General features: G+C 45.5%; 1 protein-coding gene across 1 annotated transcript in view; it reads right to left on the reverse strand.

The window, feature by feature from the left end:
- Positions 1–27908, reverse strand: part of LOC115196908 (voltage-dependent P/Q-type calcium channel subunit alpha-1A) — a 145287-nt gene that overhangs the window by 52932 nt on the left and 64447 nt on the right. The window contains exons 27-35 of the mRNA XM_029757962.1: positions 27825–27836; positions 24288–24387; positions 23527–23687; positions 23143–23283; positions 22618–22819; positions 17036–17200; positions 16376–16486; positions 8997–9080; positions 6820–6822 (exon numbers count right to left, since the gene is read on the reverse strand). Of these exons, the coding sequence (XP_029613822.1) occupies positions 6820–6822; positions 8997–9080; positions 16376–16486; positions 17036–17200; positions 22618–22819; positions 23143–23283; positions 23527–23687; positions 24288–24387; positions 27825–27836 (979 nt within the window). The remainder of the gene's footprint in view (positions 1–6819; positions 6823–8996; positions 9081–16375; positions 16487–17035; positions 17201–22617; positions 22820–23142; positions 23284–23526; positions 23688–24287; positions 24388–27824; positions 27837–27908) is intronic.

The raw sequence follows: 27908 nt of genomic DNA on the forward strand, positions 1-27908 counted from the left end.
TGTGTGTGTGTATTCTGTCATAGGTCTCCACAATGCTACTACTAGGTCTGTGGGGTGTATTCTGTCATAGGTCTCCACAATGCTACTACTAGGGTCTGTGGGTGTATTCTCATAGTCTCCACAACGCTACTACTAGGGTCTGTGTGGGTGTATTCTGTCATAGGTCTCCACAATGCTACTACTAGGGTCTGTGGGTGTATTCTGTCATAGGCTCTCCACATGCTACTACTAGGTCTGTGTGGGTGAATTCTCATAGGTCCCCACAATGCTACTACTAGTTGTGGGGTATTTCTGTCATATGTCTCCTCAATGCTACTACTAGGGTCTGTGTGGTGTATGTATTCTCATAGGTCCCCACAATGCTACAACTGGGTCTGTGTGGGTGTATTCTGTCATAGGTCTCCTAATGCTACTACTGGGTCTGTGTGGGTGTATTCTCATAGGTCCCCACAATGCTACAACTAGGGTCTGTGTGGGTGTATTCTGTCATAGGTCTCCTCAATGCTACTACTAGGGTCTGTGTGGGTGTATTCTCATAGGTCCCCACAATGCTACAACTAGGGTCTGTGTGGGTGTATTTTCGTCATAGGTCTCCTCAATGCTACTACTAGGGTCTGTGTGGGTGATTCTCATAGGTCCCCACAATGCTACAACTAGGGTCTGTGTGGGTGATTCTCATAGGTCCCCACAATGCTACAACTACGGTCTGTGTGGGTGAATTCTCATAGGTCCCCACAATGCTACTACTAGGGTCTGTGGGGTGTATTCTCAAAGGTTCCCACAATGCTACAACTAGGGTCTGTGTGGGTGAATTCCCATAGGTCCCCACAATGCTACAACTAGGGTCTGTGTGGGTGAATTCTCATAGGTCCCCACAATGCTACAACTAGGGTCTGTGTGGGTGAATTCCCATAGGTTCCCACAATGCTACAACTAGGGTCTGTGTGGTGAATTCCCATAGGTCCCCACAATGCAACTAGGGTCTGTGGGGTGAATTCTCATAGGTCCCCACAATGCTACTACTAGGTCTGTGGGGTGTATTCTGTCATAGGTCTCCACAATGCTACTACTAGGGTCTGTGGGGTGAATTCTCATAGGTCCCCACAAAGCTTATCTCTTCTCTCTCTTGTGTGTGTGTGTGTGTGTGTGTGTGTGTGTGTGTGGTGTGTGTGTGTGTGTGTGTGTGTGTGTGTGTGTGTGTGTGTGTGTGTGTGTGTGTGTGTGTGTGTGTGTGTGTGTGTGTGTGTCATTACCTTGAAGGATTGAACAAAGGTCCAGAGCAGGATGCGGATGGTCTCTCCCTGCCGGAGCAGTTTGATGAGCCTGGCAGCCCTGAACAGTCTCAGGAAACTCAAGTTGATGAAGTTATCTAACATCCACAGTATGACCAGACCAAGAGTGAGAGAGAGAGAGTGAGAGAGAAAAGAGAGAGAGAGAGAGAGAGAGAGAGAGAGAGAGAGAGAGAGAGAGAGAAAGAAAGAAAGAAAGAAAGAAAGAAAGAAAGAAAGAAAGAAAGAAAGAAAGAAAGAAAGAAAGAAAGAAAGAAAGAAATGGAGATAGAAAGAGAGAAATGGGAGGGGTGAGGGGTAGAAAGAAGGAGAGATGGATGGAAAAAGGGGGAAGAGAGAGATGGAAAGATAGAGGCAGGGACAAATAGAGGGACAGAAGTATGGAGAAAAGGAGGTACGGGGTAGAGAGGAGAAGCTTATCACTTGCCATGCAATGTTAGATAACTATTTCCTGTCCTAAAACAAACCAAACCATAAAAGCAGGGGAAAAGTTCAAAACCAAACTGAGGAGGATTCAAAACCAACAGAAAAGCAACCAAACAGAACTGGAATCAAATGCAAACCAAACCAAAAAATTCAAGGCTTGTAACAGGCTCGGGCATATCCAAGGAGTTAGAAGAAGGGAATCAATACAGAGGAAAGGAAAATCATACGTTTTCAAAACCTAACCATAGTCACCCAATTGGGGCAGTAAAGTAGTAGCAGTAGGTAGAAAGTAGTAGTAGTAGTAGTACTAGTTTGTAGTTGGTAGTAGCTGTTTGTAGTAGTGGTAGTAGTAGTAGTAGTAGTTTGAAGTAGTAGTAGTAGTTTGTAGTAGTGGTAGTAGTAGTAGTAGTAGTATTTTGTAGTAGTAGTAGTAGTTGGTAGTAGTGGTAGCAGTAATAGTAGTAGTTTGTAGTAGTAGTAGTAGTTTGTAGTAGGAGTAGTAGCTGGTAGTACTGGTAGTAGTAGTAGTAGTAGTTTGTAGTAGTAGGTCCCCACAATGCTCAGATATAATGGCGCCGGAGGGGATGGCTTCTAACCAACTGTGCTATTTTGTTTGTTTTTCCGCATTGTTCGTAACTCATTTTGTATATAATTTGCTGCTCCCGTCTCTTATGACCGAAAAGTGCTTCTGGACATCAGAACAGCGATTACTCACCTCGAACTGGAGAAAGATTTTTTTCTGCTTTGTCAAGACAAGGCCCAAATCCCTGTCATCAGTGTGAAGAAAAGACGGAGAAAAAGGGGGAGGAGGGCAGGGTGCCTTGTAAGAATTTGCCGAAGAGTTGGTAAACCACCGCTACCATCCATATTATTGGCCAGCGTGCAATCATTGGAAAACAAACTGCACGATCTACGATTAAGACTATCCAACCAACGGCACATTAAAACTGTAATATCTTATGTTTCACAGAGGCATGGCTGAACGACAAAATGGATAATATAGAGCGGGATGGCTTCTCCGTGCTTCGGCAGGACAGAGCAGCTACGTCTGGTAAGATGAGGGGCGGAGGTGTGTGTCTATTTGTCAATAACTGCTGGTGCGCGATGTCTAATATTAAAGAAGTCTTAAGGTATTGCTCGCTTGAGGTACAATACCTCATGATAAGCTGTAGACCACACTATCTACCAAGAGAGTTCTCATCTATATTATTCGTAGCTGTCTATTTACAATCACAAACCAATGCTGGCACTAAGACCGCACTCAACGAGCTGTATAATGCCATAAGCAAACAAGAAAATGCTCATCCAGAAGCAGCGCTCCTAGTGGAGCGCTCCTAGTCTTTAATGCAGGCAAATTTAAATCTGTTTTACCTAATTTCTACCAGCATGTGAAATGTACAACCAGAGGGAAAAAAACTCTAGACCACCTTTACTCCACACACAGAGATGCATACAAAGCTCTCCCTCCCCCTCCATTTGGCAAATCTGACCATAATTCTATCCTCCTGATTCCTGCTTACAAGCAAAAACTAAAGCAGGAAGTACCAGTCACTCGCGCAATATGGAAGTGGTCAGATGACGCAGATGATACGCTACAGGACTGTTTTGCTAGCACAGACTGGAATATGTTCCGGGATTCATCCAATGGCATTGAGGAGTATACCACCTCAGTCTCCGGCTTCATCAATAAGTGCATCGACAATGACATCCCCACAGTGACCGTACGTACATTTCCCAACCAGAAGCCAAGGATTACAGGCAACATCCGCACTGAGCTAAAGGCTTGAGCTGCCGCTTTCAAGGAGCGGGACACTTATCCAGACGCTTATAAGAAATCCCGCTATGCCCTCAGACGAACCATCAAACAGGCAAAGCGTCAATACATGACCAAAATTGAATCCTACTACACCGGCTCTGATGCTCATCGGATGTGACAGGGGCTTGAAAAATATTACGGACTACAAAGGGAAACCTAGCCGCGAGCTGCCCAGTTACGCAAGCCTACCAGACGAGCTAAATGCCTTTGATGCTCGCTATGAGTTAAGCAACACTGAAGCATGAATGAGAGCACCAGCTGTTCCAGATGACGCTGGGATCACGCTCTCCGTAGCTGATGTGAGCAAGACCTTTAAACAGGGCAACATCCACAATTACCTCGACTAACCTGTAACCCCGCACATTGACTCGGTACCAGTACCCCCTGTATATAGCCTCGTTATTGTTATGTAATTCTCTTGTCTTATTTTTAATTTTTTTTAAATTTAGTTTATTTAGTAAATATTTTCTTAACTCTATTTGAACTGCATTGTTGGTTAAGGGCTTGTAAGTAAGCATTTCACGGTATTCGGCGCATGTTTTTAATTTTAATTTTATTTATTTAACCTTTATTTAACTAGGCAAGTCAGTTAAGAACAAATTCTTATGTACAATGACGGCCTACCGGGGAACCGTGGGTTAACTGCAACCTTTCGGTAACTGGCCCAACGCTCTAACCACTAGGCTACCTGCCGTCCCCCACATGAGGCTACCTGCCGCATGTGACAAATTAAATTTGATTTGATTTGAGTAGTAGTAGTAGTAGTAGTAGTACGAGTAGTAGTAGTAGTAGCAGTACTAGCAGTAGCAGTAGTAGTAGTAGTAGTAGTAGTAGTAGTAGTAAATAGTAATAGTAGTAGTAGTAGTAGTAATAGTAGCAACAGTAGTAGTAGTTAGTAGTAGTAGTAGTAATAGTAGTTAGTAGTAGTAGTAGTAGTTGTAGTAGTGGGTGCAGGGAACTGTTTTTCTCATAAATACAACCAAATGCACTGATCCTCAAGGCAAACGCACCACCGCACAATATGGAGCTAGCTAGATCACAGCAAGCTAACCACGTGTCAACGCAGCAAAGCTGACAGCTTTCCTCCACAAGGGATTGGCTCGTTTTTGACCTGTGACACTATGAAGTCAGGTTCGATTCCATTTCAGTTCACTCAATTCAGGGGATAAAATTAGATAACATTTAATTCATAAAATTGAAAATTGTCCATTGTTGCTTTAAGAGGATTCCTGAATTTCAAGTCACCTCCTGAAATAACAGAATTTACATGGAATTGAACCCAACCTTTCTTGCATCACATTCAGAGAAAGGGGGGGGGAGTGGGGTTCTGGGTTGAAGGACAAACTGCAAATATATTGATGATATTTAGAAATATAATTGTTACAAAGTTCTAATGTTGATATAACAGTGATAGCATTACTATAATTCCATATTCATAGGGCGAATCATACGACTTCGTCTTGCTGAAATTATTACACACTTAATGGTGAAAGCATTTGTAAAAACCACTACAGAAATAAAACTGTACTTGATTACTGTAAACTATGTATGTGATGCTCACTGTCCTATTTGATTACTGTAAACTATGTTTGTGATGCTCACTGTCCTATTTGATTACTGTAAACTATGTTTGTGATGCTCACTGTCCTATGATGTGCATGGTCCTTCAACCCTCTACCAAGGGAAGGGTTCTGGGTTAGAGAGGGCTTGGCAGTAGGCACATTCAGCTCCCACCAAGAGCATGTTCACTATGGTATTGCAACACAAGCCTATGTGTGTGTATTTATTTAGCTATGTACTGTTGTATGTGTGTATATGTGTGTGTAGGTCAGTGTCCATGTATGTCTGAGTGTGTGTTTCTCTTATGTGTCTATGAGTAGTATACGTGTGTGTCATCCCTGCCAGAGACATGCAGTGGGGCAGCATGCACCGTAGCCCAGTCTGCCATGGGTGAAGCTTTAGACCCAGTCACTCTGTGCACTCCTGTCACACCTTACTCCCCTGGCTCTCACAGACACTAGCATGCGTGTGTGTGTGTGTGTGTGTGTGTGTGTGTGTGTGTGTGTGTGTGTGTGTGTGTGTGTGTGTGTGTGTGTGTGTGTGTGTGTGTGCGTGCGTGCCTGTGTGTGTGTGTGTGTGTGTGATTGCTTTTAAGGAATGTAAGCAGTGGAGCATGTCTAGTGATTGTGAGAGTATTGTCCACAGGACAATGGCTGTGTCCTAATAGGCTTGACCAGCTTCCTTTCCTTGTTCCTTTCCTACATTACCACAGATCTGATAGAATACTTTTACAACACATTTGTTCTTCCTTCCCTCCTTGAATTAATCACTGATTGAACATGATCAGATTAGAGAGAGCAGGAGTTCAACCACATAACTACATAAAGGTAACTGCCAAAATAGTGGAAACACCAACATAAAGCGTTGTAGTAGGGTGTTGGGCCACCACGAGCTGCCAGAACAGCTTCAATGTGCCTTGGCATAGATTCTACAAGTGTCTGGAACTCTATTGGAGGGATGCAATGCCATTCTTCCATGAGAAAATTCCATTACTCCTGTCTCAGGCGTCACTCCATTTTCATGCTCATCAAACCATTCAGTGACCACTCGTGCCCTGTGAATGGGGGCATTGTCATCCTGGAAGAGACCACTCCCATTAAGACAGAAAGGTTGAAGGGGATCATTCAGAAAGGCTGTGTATTTATTGCCGTTTACCTTGCCCTCTAAAGGGATGAGTGGACCATGCCAGGAAAAAGCACCCACACCATAACAGAGCTGCTAGAAGCCTCATTTACTCAAGTGTTTCCTTTATTTTGGATCAGATCAGTGAGATCAGTCAGATCAGAGCTGTGATCACTTCAAGGAAGGGAGGAAGGAAGGATGCATTTGAACAGTATTAAATCAGAACCTGAAGGGTATTAGGACAATGACTACTGGCCAATTCCAAATTGACCTCAAGCCCCTCTAGGCCTATCACATGTGTAGATCTGAAAGCATTGGATTGATATCAGTAATCTGACAACGAACCCATCCAGATAGGCTAGGTGGAATATTTGCTAAATCCTATCTGATCCTTTTAGATCTATACAAGGGGTAGTCCATTTGGGATTGGTCGAATGTCTCTGTCCGGTGACTGGGAGCAGGAGGTCAGTCGAGACATCTTGTCAAACCTGGGTCAGAGATCAAAGGTCAGGGGTCACTGCCAGGGTGAGGAGTCGAGCAACATGCATCACCACAGCCACACCAGGAAATGGATGCAGTAATTAAAGTCTCCAAAAAAGTACAAACCATCTACATGTGGATGTTGCAGATGACATGGTTTATAGCGGCATTTTTGGAGGTTGATTTAACAAAGAGTGCGATTGGCCAGGCCAGGTTTCATGGATGGACACATAGTGCATTTTGATTGGATGGATTCGTCAGAAGGGAGAGGGACGAAGTAGTTGCCATTAAGTAGCGTAGAGTTAAAGAAAGCATGTAAAAAAAGATAAAACAGGAAATGAATTGTCATTATGTACACTCATTATTACTGAGTTCAGTTCAGTCATAACACTGCCTCCATACATACAACAGTTCAGTCATAACACTGCCTCCATACATACAACAGTTCAGTCATAACACTGCCTCCATACATACAACAGCAAGGATATCAATGACTAGGAAACAGATGAAGTTCAAAAAACATATTATGAGATTACTCCTAACATGATATTACTCCTAACATGACATTACTCCTAACATGACATTACTCCTAACATGAGATTACTTTTAACATGAGATTACTTTTAACATGAGATTACTTTTAACATCAACACACTAACAAGCTTCCATTGGATTGCAAGGAAAATGAACATGATTGTCAAGTCGTTTGTTTGAATCAGCGCAATGGCAGCTACAGCTTTAACTTGAGCTGACCCAAATTAAAGGCTGCTTTGATGGACTACCACTGGACTGATCCAAGAACAGGGCTTGCTTTTTCATGTTCAAAGGTCCCTCTCGATCAAATGGTGTCTCGGACTGATCTGAGGTCAGTTTAGAGAGGAGGAACCTATTCCACCTGATTCTTATGCCATTAACATCCACTGCCAGTAACACCTGGTAGGATGGCTTATAGAGCATAGTTGAGGACAGGAGTTTTTCCTCACCATAAGAACTGACAGGAAAAACGAGGGTCTAGTTCAAGTCATGTAGTCAGGAAAAACTCTTGCCACTATTAAGATATTTTGTAATCATAATATACATGATATAACATTATGTCAAAATGTTAAACCCATTGAAATAAAATCTGATTCTATGATTATGCCTGTAGTCACCAACCTTTGTCATGCAGAGCTACATGATGGTCAAGCTTTTGTTCCAGCCCAGCAGTAACACACCTGATTCAACCGATCAACCAATCAAGGTCCCGATGAGGAGTAATCAGATCTGTTGGTGCTGGGCTGGTTATAAAAGCATATAGCTCTCCAGGACCTGGGTTGATAGAGTTTAGGTGATTTTAATGGAAACAAAGGGTATAGCTGTCAGGACTGTCTCAGAGACACACAACATTCAAAACCAATATTCATATTTCATAATATGGTATATAAAGGCATTACAACACACACACACACACACACACACACACACACACACACACACACACACACACACACACACACACACACACACACACACACACACACACACACACACACTCGAGCGCGCGCGCACACGCACACACACAACACATTACCTGCCTGAATAACTAGTGTGTCTACCTCATTGGCTATCATTTTTCACTATCCAACTGGTTGCTAAGTGGTTGCCTGGCTAGAGGAACAGTCCGATTGGCCAGATTGTTTTGAGGCTGGTTATTTGATTGGCTGTCAGGTTGCCTAGCAGATCAGTAGAGTAGTCTGTGTGTGTACGTGCATGAGTGTGTGTGTGTGTGTGTGTGTGTGTGTGTGTGTGTGTGTGTGTGTGTGTGTGTGTGTGTGTGTGTGTGTGTGTGTGTGTGTGTGTGTGTTAGTCTCCTGAGTATTGTCAGTGGTGGCTGGGCTACCATGATCCAGGTCTCTGTGCTCTGCTCTCCACCAACTGGGACAATTATATAAGGCTTTCAAAATATGTTCATGCTTCACTGAGCAATGCAAGATCCTGTACACTACAGTCTCTGCCTTTCTCTCTGCTTCTCTATGTGCCCTGCTCTCTTTCTATCTGCCCCCCACCTCTCTCTCTCCCTACCTGTCCACCCCCTCTTTCTCTCTCTCTCTCTCTCTCTCTCTCTCTCTCTCTCTCTCTCTCTCTCTCTCTCTCTCTACCTGTCTCACTCTCTCTACCTCTCTCTCTCTCTCTCTCTCTCTCTCTCTCTCTCTCTCTCTCTCTCTCTCTCTCTCTGCCTCTCTCACTCTCCCACTCATACCACTGAACTTGCTGACACACCCTTTCCCTTTCCCACTGTTAATTCCCCCTGCCTCCTCACTTACCCCGAGCTCAGTCACTAAAATATCTGTAATGCTGCCCAGGACTGTCACACAGTCAAAAATGTTCCAGGCATCTTTGAAGTAATTCTGTGGGCAGAAGAGAAAGAGGGAGGGGGAAGGGAGGGAGGGAAACAGAGAAAGATTAGCAAGAAAGGAAAGAGATTGAGGAGAGAACGGATAAAAAAGGTGAGTCAGTGTCAGACGGCAACAGGCCATATATTAGACAAGATAAAATGAACGTCAGTTATGCTATATTGAAGTCATTCCAGCCACATATATGACTAGAGTCTGAGAGAAAGAGAGTTAGTTGGTTGGTTGGCTTGTTGGTTGGCTGGTTGGTTGGCTGGTTGGCTGGCTGGTTGGCTGGTTGGCTGGTTGGTTGAAAAAGAGAAGGGATCACAGGATTGTGGTACATACTGTATTGTGACTGCTGCTGCAGTAAAAGCCCTTTGTTGGGTGCCATGTATAAGCCTGCAGCCAAACTGTACATTAGGACAGAACCAATTAAAACACCATACTCTCAGTGCATTAGGACAGAACTAAATAAAACACCATACTCTCAGTGCATTAGGACAGAACCAAATAAAACACCATACTCTCAGTGCATTAGGACAGAACTAAATAAAACACCATACTCTCTGTGCATTAGGACAGAACTAAATAAAACACCATACTCTCTGTGCATTAGGACAGAACTAAATAAAACACCATACTCTCTGTGCATTAGGACAGAACTAAATAAAACACCATTGTCACGTCCTGACCAGTATAAGGGGTTATTTGTTATTGTAGTTTGGTCAGGACGTGGCAGGGGGGTGTTTGTTTTATGTGGTTCGGGGTTTGTTGATATATGTGTTTATGTAGAGGGGTGTTTGTTTAGAGTATTCCGGGGTTTTGGTTATGTTCTATGTTGTGTATTTCTATGCTCTATCTATGTTGTGTATTTCTTTGTGTTGGCCTGGTATGGCTCTCAATCAGGAACAGCTGTACATCGTTGTTGCTGATTGAGAGTCATACTTAGGTAGCCCTGTTTTCACATGTCCCTTGTGGGAAGTTGTTTTTGCATAGCTGTGTGCGTGCGTGCGTGCGTGCGTGCGTGCGTGCGTGCGTGTGTGTGTAGCCTGCAATACTGTGCGTTCGATCGTTTTCTTTTCTTGTTTTGTTTTGTTCAGTGTTGAAATAAAGTTAAGATGAGCACTCAACCCGCTGCGCCTTGGTCCATTACGTACGACGACCGTTACACAGGGGTGTGTTTGTTTTGTGTTTTTGGGGTATTGTTCTATGATTTGTATTTCTATGGTTTTTCTATGTTGTGTATTTCTTTGTTGGCCTAGTATGGCTCTCAATCAGGAACAGCTGTACATCGTTGTTGCTGATTGGGAGTCATACTTAGGTAGCCCTTTTTTCACCTGTCTTTTGTGGGAAGTTGTTTTTGCATAGCTGTGTTTAGCCTGCAATACTGTGCGTTCGTTCGTTTTCTTGTTTTGTTGTTAAGTGTTCAATAAAAGTTCAAATGAGCACTCAACCCGCTGCGCCTTGGTCGAATCCTTACATCGCCCGTTACAACCATACTCTCTGTGCATTAGGACAGAACTAAATAAAACACCATACTCTCTGTGCATTTTCACTGGGCATGTATGTGTGTGTATTTATCTGTGTGTGTATTTATCTGTGTGTCCTCTTTGTTCCTGTTCCACTAAATCTTTACCATCCTAAAATCCCTGACTCTCCTTTTTATTAGTCTCTCTGTCTCTGTCACGTCCTGACCAGTATAAGGGTTATTTGTTATTGTAGTTTGGTCAGGACGTGGCAGAGGGTATTTGTTTTATGTGGTTCGGGGTGGTGTTTTTGGAGAAGGTTATTTGATTTATGTATTCCGGGGTTTTTGGGCACTGTTCCTTGTTTATTTATTTCTATGCTAGTTGGTTGTATTTCTATGTTTAGGTTAATGGGGGGTTGGACTCTCAATTGGAGGCAGGTGCTTTCTCGTTGCCTCTGATTGAGAGTCCTATATATGGGTATGTGTTTGGTTTAGTGTTTGTGGGAGATTGTTTCTTGTTTTGCGTGTGTGAGCCTTACAAGACTGTTTTGTTGTTTGTGCGTTTTTTCCGTGTTTATTATTTTGGTGTTCACTTTATTTTATAAATAAATCAAGAGGAGCATCCACATTCCTGCTGCGTTTTGGTCCTCCATTCCAGACGACAACCGTGACAGAATCTCCCACCACAAACGGACCAAGCAGCGGAGGAAGGAGCAACAGGTGGACTTTGAGGAGCAAGGGGAAATTAAGTTGGACCAACGGGAGAAATGGACATTGGAACAGATTATGGCCGGGGAGGGCCCATGGAGAAAATGGAGCGAAGACCGGGAACGCTACCGAGGAACACGACTGGCGTTGAAGCACGAGAGGCACCCCCAATAATGTTTTGGGGAGGGACACACGGGTAGTTTGGCTGGGCCAAGGGTGAGCCCTAAGCCAGCTCCCCGTGTTTATATGGAGGACCGTATGGAGTGGAGGGCGCCGTGTTTTGCTGAAGTGCGCACAATCTCGCCCATACGCACGCACAGTCCAGTGCGAGTTATTCCAGCCCCTTGCAGATGCCGTGCTAGAGTGGGCATCCAGCCTGGTAGGAGGATGCCTGCGCAGCGCGTCTGGTCACCGGTGCGCCTCCTAGGACCAGGCTACCCTACGCCCACTCTACGCACGGCAACCATCAGGCCCCTGCACAGCCCAGTTCGCCCTGTACTAGCACCCCGCTCGTACAGGGCTACTAGTTCCATCCAGCCAGGACGGGTTGTGCAGGAGGTGAGATCAAGACCGCCTGTGCGCCTCCATGGCCCGGTGTTTCCAGTTCCTGTCTTTCGTGCGGACCCGGAAGTGCGAAACCCCAGTCTGGCACGTCCAATACCAGCACCACGCACCAGGCTTCCAGTGCATCAACCCAGTCCGACTCGGCCTGTTCCCGCTCCCCGCACTAGCCCTGAGGTGCGTGTCCCCAGTCTGGCACGTCCAGTACCAGCACCACGCACCAGGCTTCCAGAGCGTCAACCCAGTCCGACTCGGCTTGTTCCCGCTCTCCGCACTAGCCCTGAGGTGCGTGTCCCCAGGCTGATACCTCCAGTACCAGCACCACGCATCAGGCTTCCAGTGCGTCAGCCCAGCCTCGAGAGTCCGGCAACAGTGTCCAGTCAGGAGTCGCCAGAGCTGCCCGCCAGTCAGGAGTCGCCAGAGCTGCCCGCCAGTCAGGAGTCGCCAGAGCTGCCCGCCAGTCAGGAGTCACTAGAGCTGCCAGGATCTGCCAGAGTGGCCCGCCGCGCCGGATCTGCCAGAGTGGCCCGCCGCGCCGGATCTGCCAGAGTGGCCCGCCGCGCCGGATCTGCCAGAGTGGCCCGCCTGTGACTCGGAACCGAGGGGGTCTGTCTGTGACCCGGAACCGAAGGGGTCTGCCTGTGACCCGGAACCAAAGGAGTCTAGCAGCAACCCAGAACTGAGTAAGTCTATTAATGATCCAGAACTAAATATAAGTAACTGTGTTTCAAATGAGTCTGCCGACAGTGTGGAATGGAAGAGGTCTGCCTACGATCCGGAACGAGGGAAGTCTGCCTACGGCCTGAAACGGATTAAGTCTGTCTGCATTCTGGAGGACAGTAGGCCGGAGCCTGAACCACCACCTGTATAGGTGGGTTGGGGAGGGGGGGTGTAGCACAAGTGCCGTCGGTGACGGCAGCCACCCTCCCTTCCCTCCCTTTAGTTTAGGGGGATTTTTTTGTTGTTGTTTTGGGTTTTGTTTATTTATGAGGTGCATCCGGGGTCTGCACCTTTAGGGGGGGGGTACTGTCACGTCCTGACCAGTATAAGGGTTATTTGTTATTGTAGTTTGGTCAGGACGTGGCAGAGGGTATTTGTTTTATGTGGTTCGGGGTGGTGTTTTTGGAGAAGGTTATTTGATTTATGTATTCCGGGGTTTTTGGGCACTGTTCCTTGTTTATTTATTTCTATGTTTAGTCTAGTTGGTTGTATTTCTATGTTTAGGTTAATGGGGGGTTGGACTCTCAATTGGAGGCAGGTGCTTTCTCGTTGCCTCTGATTGAGAGTCCTATATATGGGTATGTGTTTGGTTTAGTGTTTGTGGGAGATTGTTTCTTGTTTTGCGTGTGTGAGCCTTACAAGACTGTTGTTGTTCGTGCGTTTTTCAGTGTTTATTATTTTGGTGTTCACTTTATTTTATAAATAAATCAAGATGAGCATCCACATTCCTGCTGCGTTTTGGTCCTCCATTCCAGACGACAACCGTGACAGTCTCTCTCTCTGTCTCTCTCTCTGTCTCTCTCTCTGTCTCTCTCTCTGTCTCTCTCTCTGTCTCTCTCTCTGTCTCTCTCTCTGTCTCTCTCTGTCTCTCTCTGTCTCTCTCTCTGTCTCTCTCTCTCTGTCTCTCTCTCTGTCTCTGTCTCTCTCTCTGTCTCTCTCTGTCTCTCTCTGTCTCTCTCTCTGTCTCTCTCTGTCTCTCTCTGTCTCTCTCTGTCTCTCTCTCTGTCTCTCTCTGTGTGTCTCTCTCTGTCTCTGTCTTCTCTCTCTCTGTCTCTCTCTCTCTGTGTCTGTCTCTCTCTCTCTGTCTCTCTCTCTGTGTCTGTGTCTCTGTCTCTGTCTCTGTCTCTGTCTCTGTCTCTCTCTCTCTGTCTCTCTCTGTCTCTCTCTCTCTGTCTCTCTCTGTCTCTCTCTGTCTCTCTCTCTCTGTCTCTCTCTGTCTCTCTCTGTCTGTCTCTCTCTCTGTGTCTGTCTCTCTCTCTCTCTCTCTCTGTGTCTCTCTCTCTGTGTCTGTCTCTCTGTCTGTCTCTCTGTCTGTGTCTCTCTCTCTCTGTGTCTCTCTCTCTCTGTGTCTCTGTCTCTGTGTCTCTGTCTCTCTCTGTGTCTCTGTGTCTCTCTCTGTGTCTCTGTGTCTCTCTCTGTGTCTCTGTGTCTCTCTCTGTCTCTCTCTCTGTCTCTCTCTCTGTCTCTCTCTCTGTCTCTCTCTCTGTCTCTCTCTCCGTCTGCATGTTGGGAGTGTTTGGTGCATGCTGGGAATTGTATGAGTGAGTTGTCTAGAGTTTCCTTTTCTTGGTGGTTTGCCTTTTTCTATGCATGAATAAGGTTATTATTATTTATTGTCGTGGTAGTACTAAGTATATTGTGGTAGTATTAAGTATATTGTATTTCTTGTCGGAATTGCCCTGGTTTTGGCGGGGATGGTGACCCACATGGGGACATCGTCCCTGTCACTTCCGCATGGCTTTAGGTGTGTTACTGAAGCTACTGTCACCGTGGAGGAGTTTCTGGCCGCCGTAGGAGAGAAGGTAGGATATGAGAATGTTGCCTATGCATCCAGGATAAATAAAGCAGTGGTGTTTTTCTTAAAGAAGAGCGTCTTGTTGATTGGATGATTGAGCATGGTGTACTTCTTAAAGAAGAGTGTCTTGTTGATTGGATGATTGAGCATGGTGTACTTCTTAAAGAAGAGTGTCTTGTTGATTGGATGATTGAGCATGGTGTACTTCTTAAAGAAGAGTGTCTTGCTGATTGGATGATTGAGCATGGTGTACTTCTTAAAGAAGAGCGTCTTGTTGATTGGATGATTGAGCATGGTGTACTTCTTAAAGAAGAGGGTCTTGTTGATTGGATGATTGAGCATGGTGTACTTCTTAAAGAAGAGTGTCTTGTTGATTGGTTGATTGAGCATGGTGTACTTCTTAAAGAAGAGTGTCTTGTTGATTGGTTGATTGAGCATGGTGTACTTCTTAAAGAAGAGTGTCTTGTTGATTGGATGATTGAGCATGGTGTACTTCTTAAAGAAGAGTGTCTTGTTGATTGGATGATTGAGCATGGTGTACTTAAAGAAGAGCGTCTTGTTGATTGGATGATTGAGCATGGTGTACTTCTTAAAGAAGAGCGTCTTGTTGATTGGATGATTGAGCATGGTGTACTTCTTAAAGAAGAGCGTCTTGTTGATTGGATGATTGAGCATGGTGTACTTCTTAAAGAAGAGCGTCTTGTTGATTGGTTGATTGAGCATGGTGTACTTCTTAAAGCTATGTTTATTCAAGTTACGCAGCTTTTTTCTCTGTCAACAAGGGTAACGATTTCAAATGTACCGCCGTTTATTCCCAATGAGCTATTGAAGCGCGAGTTATTGCGGTTTGGGAAGTTCGCAAGTTCAATTAAGATTGTCCCATTGGGTTGCAAACACCCGGCTTTGAAACAGGTTATGTCGTTTCAAACACCCGGCTTAGAAACAGGTTATGTGTTTTCGGCGACAGGTGTTTATGTTTTTGGACACACCAGAGTCTGAATCTCTGGCACATCTGTTCTTACAGTGTCCCAGGTTGGTCGGAATCATTGACCTGATCACTAGCTGGTTCTCTGCTCTGGGAAAGGTTTTCTCTTCCCAACAGTTTATATTTTGGGCCAAAGTACAGGTTTAGTTGAAGGGGTGTAGTTCTCTTGCTTAATTTTGTGTCAGGGGCAGCTAAATTAGCAATATGGAAGACATGAAAGAACAGTATTCGGGGACAGGGGTCTGTGGATGTGGTGGGAATGCTGGAGGGGATGTTGGCAGCGAGACTGAGGGTTGAGTTTGCCTATTGCCAAAATGGTTAACAACATTGATCTGTTTATGAGTATATGGGGTATTCAGAGGCTGTTGTGTAGAGTTAGTGTGGAGGAAGATTTGGTGTTGTGTTTCTAATTGATGTGTAACCACGGTTTTGTTTCAGTGTTTATTGTGTTGAGGGTTCCCAGACCCAATAAAGGATATTTAAATCTAAAAACTCTCTCTTTCTCTCTCTCTCTCTCTCTCTCTCTCTCTCTCTCTCTCTCTCTCCCCACCCTCTCTCTCTCTCTCTCCCCCCCTCCCCTCTCTCTCTTTATCTCTCTCTCTCCTCTAATTATTCCCCCTCTTCTCCATATATCTTCCCACCACTCTTCCTCAAACTGTCTCCTCTGTGCCTCTCTCCTCTCCTTCATTCTCCTCTCACCCATCCCTCTATCTCTCAGTGTCTGCACACCTTCCACTGACTACAGCTATTTGTCTCTCAATACCCAGGTGACTGCTACAGTACACATAGCTTATTAACTGGGAAAAACAATAATAATCTCTATACATTTATACACATACTACCAGTAGATAGTAGATAGAGAGACAGATAGACAGATCATTAGATTCAATGTAGTTAGTTACATGTAGTTAGCTAGCTAATTAGTTACATTCTCAGATTGCTATAGGACTATACTTTGAGGGCAAGCTTTGGCATGTTAGATTAATAGATTGATTAGTTAGTTAGTTATATGTAGTTAGTTACATCTAAAATTCATTCCTATCATCATTGGAAGACATGTGTGACACACTTACCAGCACTCCAAAGGCGATGATCTTGAGCACACACTCCATGGAGAACAGCGAGGTGAACACGATGTTCAGGTTGGCCAGCACAGCCTCGTAGGCCGGAGAGGCTCCGTCATACTACACACATACACACATACACAAACACACACACACACACACATGCGCACACACATGCACAAATATTTGCACATGCATGCATATACAAATATATGCACATAGACATACACAAGTACACAGAAATTCACAATAACACAAATACAGAGACAGAAATAAATGCATAAAGGAACATGACACATATCATCCAAACACACACAGAGACACAGACAACCACAGACAGAGAGGAAGACACATCCAAACACACACAGAGACACAGACAACCACAGACAGAGAGGAAGACACATCCAAACACACACAGAGACACAGACAACCACAGACAGAGAGGAAGACACATATGAAGACAGATAGAGACACTCACACAGGTTAGCACACACAGAGGCAGAAACATTAGTTATATCCGATAGATAGATAGATAGATAGATATATAGATAGATAGATAGATAGATAGATAGATAGATAGATAGATAGATAGATAGATAGATGTGTGTGTGTGAAAGGAGTGACGGTATATATGAAGTGATATAATCAGTGTGTCCAGGCTTGTTGTACCTTCATCATCAGTACGATAGTATTGAGTGCGATCATAGCCATGATTGTATACTCGAATGGCGGCGACACCACAAACTCCCACATGCGATACTGGAAGCTTTGCTTGTTCTTAGGCATGTGTCGCGTCAACGGTTTGGCATTAATGGCGAAGTCTATGCAGCCTCTCTGGAAACACACACATACACAGACAGACAACAATGGGTTAATATCTGACTGAAAGTGCTGTGGTCTTCAACCCTGATCCTGCAAACCCACAGGATGTGTAGGCTTTTGTTCTAAAGATGAGAAGATTTTCAGCAACTATGTCATAACAGCTGACATAACTTGTCACAACCTGTCATAATATGGTCATAACACTGTCATGACCAAATATGTCACCTGTTGTGACATATATTTAATTATTTTATGGCTGGTTATGACACCTACATAAGAGTGTCAAAACCCACATTTATTCAACTTTTTTTTTTCATTTGTTCCATTTGTTTGAGTTCCAATTGTTTGAAAGTTTGTAACTTAAATCCTTTGTTGTTGTAATGAATTCTTTACAGTCATGTTTTTTTCCTATCATATTTGAAATTTTTATACATTTTTTACCATTTTATTTCACCTTTATTTAACCAGGTAGGCTAGTTGAGAACAAGTTCTCATTTACAACTGCGACCTGGCCAAGATAAAGCAAAGCAGTGCGACACAAACAATAACACAGAGTTACACATGGAATAAACAAGCGTACAGTCAATAACACAATAGAAAAAAAATTAAGTCTATATACAGTGTGTGCAAATGGCGTGAAGAAGTAAGGCAATAAATAGGCTATAGTAGCAAGGAATTACAATTTAGCAAATTAACACTGGAGTGATAGATGTGCAGATGATGATGTGCAAATAGAAATACTGGTGTGCAAAACAGCAGAAAAGTAAATAAAAACAATATGGGGATGAAGTAGGTAGATCGGATGGGCTATTTACAGATGGGCTATGTACAGCTGCAGCGATCGGGTTAGCTGCTCAGATAGCTGATGTTTAAAGTTAGTGAGGGAAATATAAGTCTCCAGCTTCAGTGATTTTTACAATTCGTTCCAGTCATTGGCAGCAGAGAACTGGAAGGAAAGGTGGCCAAAGTAGGTGTTGGCTTTGGGGATGACCAGTGAGATATACCTGCTGGAGCGCGTGCTACGGGTGGGTGTTGTTATCGTGACCAGTGAGCTGAGATAAGGCAGAGCTTTACCTAGCAAAGACTTATAGATGACCTGGAGCCAGTGGGTCTTGCGACGAATATGTAGCGAGGGCCAGCCGATTAGAGCATACAGGTTGCAGTGGTGGGTGGTATATGGGGCTTTGGTGACAAAACGGATGGCACTGTGATAGACTGCATCCAGTTTGCTGAGTAGAGTGTTGGAGGCTATTTTCTAAATGACATCGCCAAAGTCGAGGATCAGTAGGATAGTTAGTTTTACTAGGGTATGTTTGGCGGCATGAGTGAAGGAGGCTTTGTTGCGGAATAGAAAGCCGATTCTAGATTTCATTTTGGATTGGAGATGTTTAATGAGTCTGGAAAGAGAGTTTACAGTCTAGCCAGACACCTAGGTATTTGTAGTGGTCCACATATTCTAAGTCAGAACCGTCCAGGGTGGTGATGCTAGTCAGCCGGGCGGGTGCGGGCAGCGAATGGTTGAAAAGCATGCATTTAGTTTTACTTGCATTTAAGAGCAGTTGGAGGCCACAGAAGGAGTGTTGTATGGCATTGAAGCTCGTTTGGAGGATTGTTAACACAGTGTCCAAAGAAGGGCCAGATGTATACAAAATGGTGTCGTCTGCGTAGAGGTGGATCAGGGAATCACCCGCAGCAAGAGTGACATTGTTGATGTATCCAAGAATTTAACCCTGTGGTACCCCCATAGAGACTGCCAGAGGTCCGTACAACAGGCCCTCTGATTTGACCCACTGAACTCTGTCTGAGAAGTAGTTGGTGAACCAGGCGAGGCAGTCATTTGAGAAACCAAGGCTGTTGAGTCTGCCGATAAGAATGCAATGATTGACAGAGTCGAAAGCCTTAGCCAGGTCGATGAAGACGGCTGCACAGTACAATCTTTTATTTATGGTGGTTATGATATCGTTTAGTTCCTTGAGCGTGGCTGAGGTACACCCGTGACCAGCTCAGAAACTGGATTGCACAGCGGAGAAGGTACAGTGGGATTCAAAATGGGCAGGAAGGATATAGGTCTATAACAGTTTGGGTCTAGAGTGTCACCCCCTTTGAAGAGGGGGATGACCGCGGCAGCTTTCCAATCTTTAGGGATCTCGGACGATACGAAAGAGAGGTTGGTAATAGGGGTTGCAACAATGGCGGCAGATAATTTTAGAAAGAGAGGGTCCAGATTGTCTAGCCCAGCTGATTTGTACAGCTCCAGGTTTTGCAGCTCTTTCAGAACATCTGCTATCTGGATTTGGGTGAAGGAGAAGCTGGGGAGGCTTGGGCAAGTAGCTGCGGTGGGTGCGAAGCTGTTTGCCGTGGTTGGGGTAGCCAGGAGGAAAGCATGGCCAGCCGTAGAGAAATGCTTATTGAAATTCTCGATTATCGTGTATTTATCGGTGGTGACAGTGTTACATAGCCTCAGTGCAGTGGGCAGCTGGGAGGAGGTACTCTTATTCTCCATGGACTTTACACTGTCCCAGAACTTTTTGGAGTTAGAGCTACAGGATGCAAATTTCTGTTTGAAAAAGCTAGCCTTTGCTTTCCTGAATGACTGCGTGTATTGGTTCCTGACTTCCCTGAACAGTTGCATATCGCTGGGACTATTCGATGCTATTGCAGTCCGCCACAGGATAAATAACTTATGAACATCCTGTGTCACTTTACTAGGACTAAGAAAATACACTTTATGACACTGTCAAGTAGCATTATGACCATCATAATCATATAAGCCAGATAGGCCTATCACGTACATGCCCTCAGTCAAAAAGAGGGTGCGTTGTTCTGATCCTGAAATCTGCTCCTGCATTCATCAACAGAGCATTGGGGTAGGTGCATGTCTGACATCAATGTGTGCAAAATTACAATGATAATTTAACATGGTCAATTTAAAAACAATTCTACTACATACTGTAAACTTACTGTTGACATGTAGGCTATGGTGTAATGGGATGTTTTGCCTTGTGTGGTAGGTTTTGTGGGTTTTGACACTCTTATGTAGGTGTCATAACCAGCCATAAAATAACACAATATATGTCACAACAGGTCTAAATATATGATCATATTATAAAAGGTTATGACCGTGTCATAACGTGTTATGACGCTGGATGTCAAGTAAAGTGTTACCGAAGTTTCCCAATGGGCGTAGATATCGATTCAACATTTTATTCCAAGTTGGTTCAACATGATTTCATTGAAATGACGTGGAACAACATTGGTTCAACCAGTGTGTGTGAAAATGTATATGTTATTGTTACAACCAATGTGTTTGAGAAAATGCCTTCATCAGGCGTTGGTTCTAGCCTAGGGCTTAAACATTTGACTCAACTATTTGAGACCTGCGGGACTAGGTTACACCACTGGGGGGGGTTGAACCCAGGCCAGGGGCATAAATCCCGGGGGGGACGGGGGGGACACGACCCCCCCATCCTGGGAAAAATATGATTTGTCCCCCCCAATATATCACTGAAACATAACTATGTAATTTAAATAATATTAATAATACGCAATGAAAGCAATTGTGCTGATTATAGACACTTAATAGCGCGTTTTTAAGTTTCAAAAGATTGCGACCCCCCCACCCCTTGCCTCACAATGGTTTGATCCACTGCCAGTTCCTTAGCTTGCTAGGTAACAGAGAGGTCGTATCTACTGTCTGAAAGGCACTCAATGCACGTAACTGACGTGAGGTTAATCCAGTCAATCGCGCACACAAACTAGCTGAATATGCAGAGCTAGCGCGCAAATATTAACTATTAAGCTAGCTAGTACCTATTCCATTTATGTGGCGTCGTCAAAGATGGAATCTTTGCTATCGTCAATTTATTCCAAGATCAGCGCGTAGATGATGTAAGTTAGTGCTTCAAAGTCCCTGTGATAAGGTTAGCGATAAACTGAAATCCAAACTGAACAGAACTACACTCTCTTCTACCATTGTCTTAAATATATTTAATGGTCTCGTTGCAAAAGCTAAATTGTCGCAAGGGAACTTTTATTTATTTATTTTATTTCACCTTTATTTAACCCGGGTAGAAAAGATTATAGCAAACACCACTGAAACGGAATTGGTGCTCGCTAGCTTTGCAAATTCAGCTATTGTTGGAAGCCAGCCAATATGAAACAAACTCTTAAAATTACAAAAGGTTGCAGCATATGTTGTGTAAATGGTGAACTCATACAGCTGTCAACTCTTGTCATTTTAATCCGTTTCACATTTGCTAGCTACCTTTTAGATCGAAGCCCAAATAGAATGATTGAAGATGATAGAAGCCCATCTCCTACTGTAAATAACCTACACACTGTGTGTGTAGCCAGCCAGCCAGGTAGAAAAATGGCAGAAAAATAAAAGATGGACATCAGAGTATTTTTCAATACACCGAAACGCATAGTAAGAACCCTAGTAGCCTAATATCTCAAAGACTAGTTGATAAAATGTTCATAAGAAAGAAATGAAATTCTAATGGAAATGTTTCACAATGATGTCATTAGGCAGAGCAGGCAACAGATGGCACACAGACAGCAGAGTTGGGGACAGATATGCAGGGACAGACTGGCAGAGACAGGGAGTCTCAGGTAAGTTTGTTGAGTCTTTGTTTGGCAACATTATGAAAGGTTCTCAATTTTTTTTACTTGTAAAATAAGAACATAATTGGAAAATGCCATGGATACCCCCACTCTCAACTTAAACTGGTGACTGAACTAAGATTTGTTAAAGGCAATGGTATTGCTGTTGTGATTAGTTGTGTAGTTTTGGGTACCGGTAGTTAGGAGTACGGCAAACACCTTATTTCTTTGGTTCCTCAATATACATTTACCATATTACAATGTAGGCTATGTGTTACAGCACTACTTTTGGTGTCCCCCTCAGGAATTGCTCTTGAGAAAATTTCATGTAATTGTCCCCTCCAAAGTTGATATTAGATTTTCGCCCCTGACCCAGGCCATCTGTTCTTAAGGAGAGCATGCTAGTCACGGTCCCAACTGAGCATCCTCCCTTGGATGTTTTTGTCACACTCTTAAAAGCCTGGGGTTGTTACAAATAATAGCTATAATTTTTTACAATTCCAGAGTGGTGCAGTGGTCTAAGGCACTGCATCTCAGTGATAGAGGAGTCACTACAGACCCTGGTTCGATTCAAGGCTGTATCATAACTGGCCGTGACTGGGAGTCCCATAGGACGGGGCACAATTGGCCCAGCGTCGCCCGGGTTAGGGTTTGGCCGGGGTTGGCCGTCATTGTAAATAAGAATTTGTTCTTAACTGACTTTCCCAGTTAAATAAGATAAAATATATATATATTTTTAAATACAGTATCTTTGCCATCACTTTTTCATGTCATTCTTCTCCAACCTCTCTGCCTTCTCCCTCCCCCTCCTGTCCCTCTCTTCTCACCTCGTTTTTCTCTAAACTGTAATCCTCCATCATCTTGTCTCCTTGCTCCTGGAAAGTGATGATGATGAGAGCTACGAAGATATTGACGAAGAAGAAGGGGAAGACCACGAAGTACACCACGTAAAAGATGGACATCTCCATCCGGTACCCCGGGCTCGGGCCCTGATTCTCATAGGTCGCATCCACTGAATGTTTCAGCACCCTGGTGGAAGGTAGAGAGGTGAGAGGGATGGTTACGATAGGGGGAGTGGGGCGGTTGTGTTTGGCTGGGGGTTGTGTTTATGTGTTTGGGTGTGTGCGTATGTGTGTGTGTGTTTGAGAGAGAGAGAGAGAAATCGTTTTTTGTGTGTGTGCATGAACATGTGTCTGTGTGTCTATCTCTGTGTGTGTGTGTGTGTGTGTGTGTGTGTGTGTGTGTGTGTGTGTGTGTGTGTGTGTGTGTGTGTGTGTGTGTGTGTGTGTGTGTGTGTGTGTGTGTGTGTGTGTGTGTGTGTGTGTGTGTGTGTGTGTCTGTACTGTACTTACTGCGGCCACCCCTCTCCGGTAGACACGGTGAAGAGGGTGAGCAGGGCCCAAAGCACGTTGTCGTAGTGGAAATCGTACTTCTTCCACTCCCGCTTCTGCGCCTTCACTTCATTATTCCGCTCATAGACTAGATATTCGCCCCTGGAACACACAACAGATTGTTCATACTTAATACTGTGTGTGTGTGTGTGTGTGTGTGTGTGTGTGTGTGTGTGTGTGTGTGTGTGTGTGTGTGTGTGTGTGTGTGTGTGTGTGTGTGTGTGTGTGTGTGTGTGTGTGTGTGTGTGTTTGTGTGGGTGTGTTTGTGTGGGTGTGTTTGTGTGTGTGTGTGTCTACATCATGTGTCCATACAGTATGTGTGTCTTCATGAGTGTGTCTCCTGACCTGCAGTCGCGCTCAAACTCTTTGGACTCGTCAGTGCAGAAGAAGAATCTTCCTTTGAACAGCTGCACGGCCACCACAGCAAATATAAACATGAAGAGCATGTAGACGATGAGGATGTTCAGGACGTTCTTCAGGGAGTTGACCACACAGTCAAACACAGCCTGGAGACACAGAGATACACAACAACACAGTCAGACACAGCCTGGAGACACAGAGATACACAACAACACAGTCAGACACAGCCTGGAGACACAGAGATACACAACAACACAGTCAGACACAGCCTGGAGACACAGAGATACACAACAACACAGTCAGACACAGCCTGGAGACACAGAGATACACAACAACACAGTCAGACACAGCCTGGAGACACAGAGATACACAACAACACAGTCAGACACAGCCTGGAGACACAGAGATACACAACAACACAGTCAGACACAGCCTGGAGACACAGAGATACACAACAACACAGTCAGACACAGCCTGGAGACACAGAGATACACAACAACACAGTCAAACACAGCCTGGAGACACAGAGATACACAGTCAAACAAAGGCTCACAGCCCATCTGTATGCGACTGGGGCAGAGTCTAAAAAGCCAGAAAACCCTGTGCAGATTTAAATAAAGGTTAACAATGAGACAAATAAGAGGTCCAACAGCCTGGACACTGTAAGGTCCTGGGAGAAATGTTTATCAGAATGGTGGATGTGGCTGTTAACAGACAGTAATTAACGTGGTTAGAGTTGAACGTACCTTGAGCTTTGGAAGACGCTTGATAGTCTTCAGAGGTCGCAACACTCTCAGAACCCTCAGAGACTTGATTGTGCTGATGTCTTTCCCTTTACTGCTCCCCCTGTTTCACACACACACACACACACACGCACACGCACACGCACACGCACACGCACACACACACACACACACACACACACAGTCAGAGAGGGAGGGGGCAGGACATGGAGGAAGCTGGCGTAGCCCCTCTTGATTCAAATAGAAGAGAGAAGAAGTAGTAGGAGACCAATCCTAGAAGGTAGCTGCTGAGTTCACTCACTGACAGGAACTCAGACACGGTTAGTTGACAAAGCATGCTGTATTATGACAGACTACTTCTACAAGGTTAAGTTGCACTGTACTTTCAGCTTTCTGTATGCTGTTACATGCTATATAAAAATGGATTGTTCCATTCAAACTACTCTCAACAACTCTAGCACTGTGCAATGCATCATCCAACACTAAGCAAGGTGGCTGAACCCACGAACACATGCACTGAAATACTGAAACAGTGCAGTCTACTCATGCTGCTTTGAAACCTATAGCTTCCCATGCTGTATTGAAACCTTGTTCTCCATTGATAGCTAGAGGAATGGGGAACTTTTCTACACAGAGACACTAGCTCTACCACTCCCCTCCCCAAGCTGGTTTCATAGCATAGCCCAAACAGCATGACATTGTTTCTTGGTCTTTGGCAAAGACAAACATATTGTGCAGGCATTTCTGGACTGAAATGCCAAGCCAAACCTCTTTCTTTTTTTTAGAGGGGAGACTGTGGACATACTAACATGTGTGGGAGTGGACAGGATTCTCTCTGAGTATCTGGTCATATAGAGAAGAGAGACTAGCCCTAGCACCTGGTTGGTGGAGGTAACCCTGTCCCAATTGCATATACTGTAAGATCTGAATGAATAACTAACTAGCTGGCTAGCTAACTAGGTGGCTAGCTGACTAACTAAGGAACTAACTAACTTGCATCTCAGTGAGAGATGCCTCCAGATTTCTCCCTGTGTCTTCCCTACTCAGCCTCAGGGGGTAAACGGTCAGCTGTGACCTCTCCAAGGTCAGAGGTCATGGTGGGGGATGCCTGAGGTCTTCTAGAACCTCCTGCTGCGGCTGCAGCTGTTACACCAGATGTAATGCTACTTACTGGTGGCTGACTGTGTGTGTGTGTGTGTGTGTGTGTGTGTGTGTGTGTGTGTGTGTGTGTGTGTGTGTGTGTGTGTGTGCGTGTGTGTGTGTGTGTGTGTGTGTGTGTGTGGAGGGGTGTGTTTACACATCTGTTTCTGCGTGTGTGCAGGTATGTGTGTGTGTTCTCCATGAGCAGTATTTCCTAGGACTCACTGTCTTCCTCTGCTCTCTAGCTCCAGCATGACCAGCCCCTAGAACCTCCACTGTCTCCCTCTGCTCTCTAGCTCCAGCATGACCAGCCCCCAGAACCTCCACTGTCTTCCTCTGCTCTCTAGCTCCAGCATGACCAGCCCCAGAACCTCCACTGTCTCCCTCTGCTCTCTAGCTCCAGCATGACCAGCCCCCAGAACCTCCACTGTCTCCCTCTGCTCTCTAGCTCCAGCATGACCAGCCCCAGAACCTCCACTGTCTCCCTCTGCTCTCTAGCTCCAGCATGACCCGCCCCCAGAACCTCCACTGTCTCCCTCTGCTCTCTAGCTCCAGCATGACCAGCCCCAGAACCTCCACTGTCTCCCTCTGCTCTCTAGCTCCAACATGACCAGCCCCCAGAACCTCCACTGTCTCCCTCTGCTCTCTAGCTCCAGCATGACTAGCCCCCAGAACCTCCACTGTCTCCCTCTGCTCTCTAGCTCCAGCATGACCAGACCCAGAACCTCCACTGTCTCCCTCTGCTCTCTAGCTCCAGCATGACCAGCCCCTAGAACCTCCACTGTCTCCCTCTGCTCTCTAGCTCCAGCATGACCAGCCCCCAGAACCCCCACTGTCTCCCTCTGCTCTCTAGCTCCAGCATGACCAGCCCCCAGAACCTCCACTGTCTCCCTCTGCTCTCTAGCTCCAGCATGACCAGCCCCCAGAACCTCCACTGTCTCCCTCTGCTCTCTAGCTCCAACATGACCAGCCCCCAGAACCTCCACTGTCTTCCTCTGCTCTCTAGCTCCAGCATGACCAGCCCCCAGAACCTCCACTGTCTTCCTCTGCTCTCTAGCTCCAGCATGACCAGCCCCCAGAACCTCCACTGTCTCCCTCTGCTCTCTAGCTCCAGCATGACCAGCCCCCAGAACCTCCACTGTCTCCCTCTGCTCTCTAGCTCCAGCATGACCAGCCCCCAGAACCTCCACTGTCTTCCTCTGCTCTCTAGCTCCAGCATGACCAGCCCCAGAACCTCCACTGTCTTCCTCTGCTCTCTAGCTCCAGCATGACCAGCCCCCAGAACCTCCACTGTCTCCCTCTGCTCTCTAGCTCCAGCATGACCAGCCCCCAGAACCTCCACTGTCTTCCTCTGCTCTCTAGCTCCAGCATGACCAGCCCCAGAACCTCCACTGTCTCCCTCTGCTCTCTAGCTCCAGCATGACCAGCCCCCAGAACCTCCACTGTCTCCCTCTGCTCTCTAGCTCCAGCATGACCAGCCCCCAGAACCTCCACTGTCTTCCTCTGCTCTCTAGCTCCAGCATGACCAGCCCCCAGAACCTCCACTGTCTTCCTCTGCTCTCTAGCTCCAGCATGACCAGCCCCAGAACCTCCACTGTCTTCCTCTGCTCTCTAGCTCCAGCATGACCAGCCCCCAGAACCTCCACTGTCTCCCTCTGCTCTCTAGCTCCAGCATGACCAGCCCCCAGAACCTCCACTGTCTTCCTCTGCTCTCTAGCTCCAGCATGACCAGCCCCAGAACCTCCACTGTCTTCCTCTGCTCTCTAGCTCCAGCATGACCAGCCCCAGAACCTCCACTGTCTTCCTCTGCTCTCTAGCTCCAGCATGACCAGCCCCCAGAACCTCCACTGTCTCCCTCTGCTCTCTAGCTCCAACATGACCAGCCCCCAGAACCTCCACTGTCTTCCTCTGCTCTCTAGCTCCAGCATGACCAGCCCCCAGAACCTCCACTGTCTCCCTCTGCTCTCTAGCTCCAGCATGACCAGCCCCCAGAACCTGTATCTACACTATCACACTTCCCCCTTCTCTTCACTTGATTCACTTGGTTCACCTATTACTCTGTGTCCCCTACTCTTTTTATTCTCATTGTCTGTTCTGAGTCACTTATGATTTGCTTTAGATTTAGTTCAGACTCACACATGAACGATTCACATTTGATTCATGTTGAATTCATTTGAGTCGTATGTTAGTTCGAGCTGTTCCACAGAGAGAGCAGGGCGAACGACAGAGAGAGAGAGAGATAAAGACACGTGGGCGACAGAGAGAGAGAGAGAGAGATAAAGACGTGGGCGACAATGAGGACGGACAGATTTAAAAAAGAAAGAGAGGAAAGCCGTGTGATCGGAAGGACAAGCAGTCAGAGCGCAGCAGAAGAGAAAGAGAGAGAGAACACAACTTTACCCGCTACTGCTCCTGTTGGTCCGGAACGAAGAGATCAGAGAGGGTCAGAGACAGCGAGACAGAGGAGAGAGAGAGGTAGGAAAA

This window comes from Salmo trutta, chromosome 1 (assembly GCF_901001165.1).
Source record: "Salmo trutta chromosome 1, fSalTru1.1, whole genome shotgun sequence".
Lineage (NCBI taxonomy): Eukaryota > Metazoa > Chordata > Actinopteri > Salmoniformes > Salmonidae > Salmo > Salmo trutta.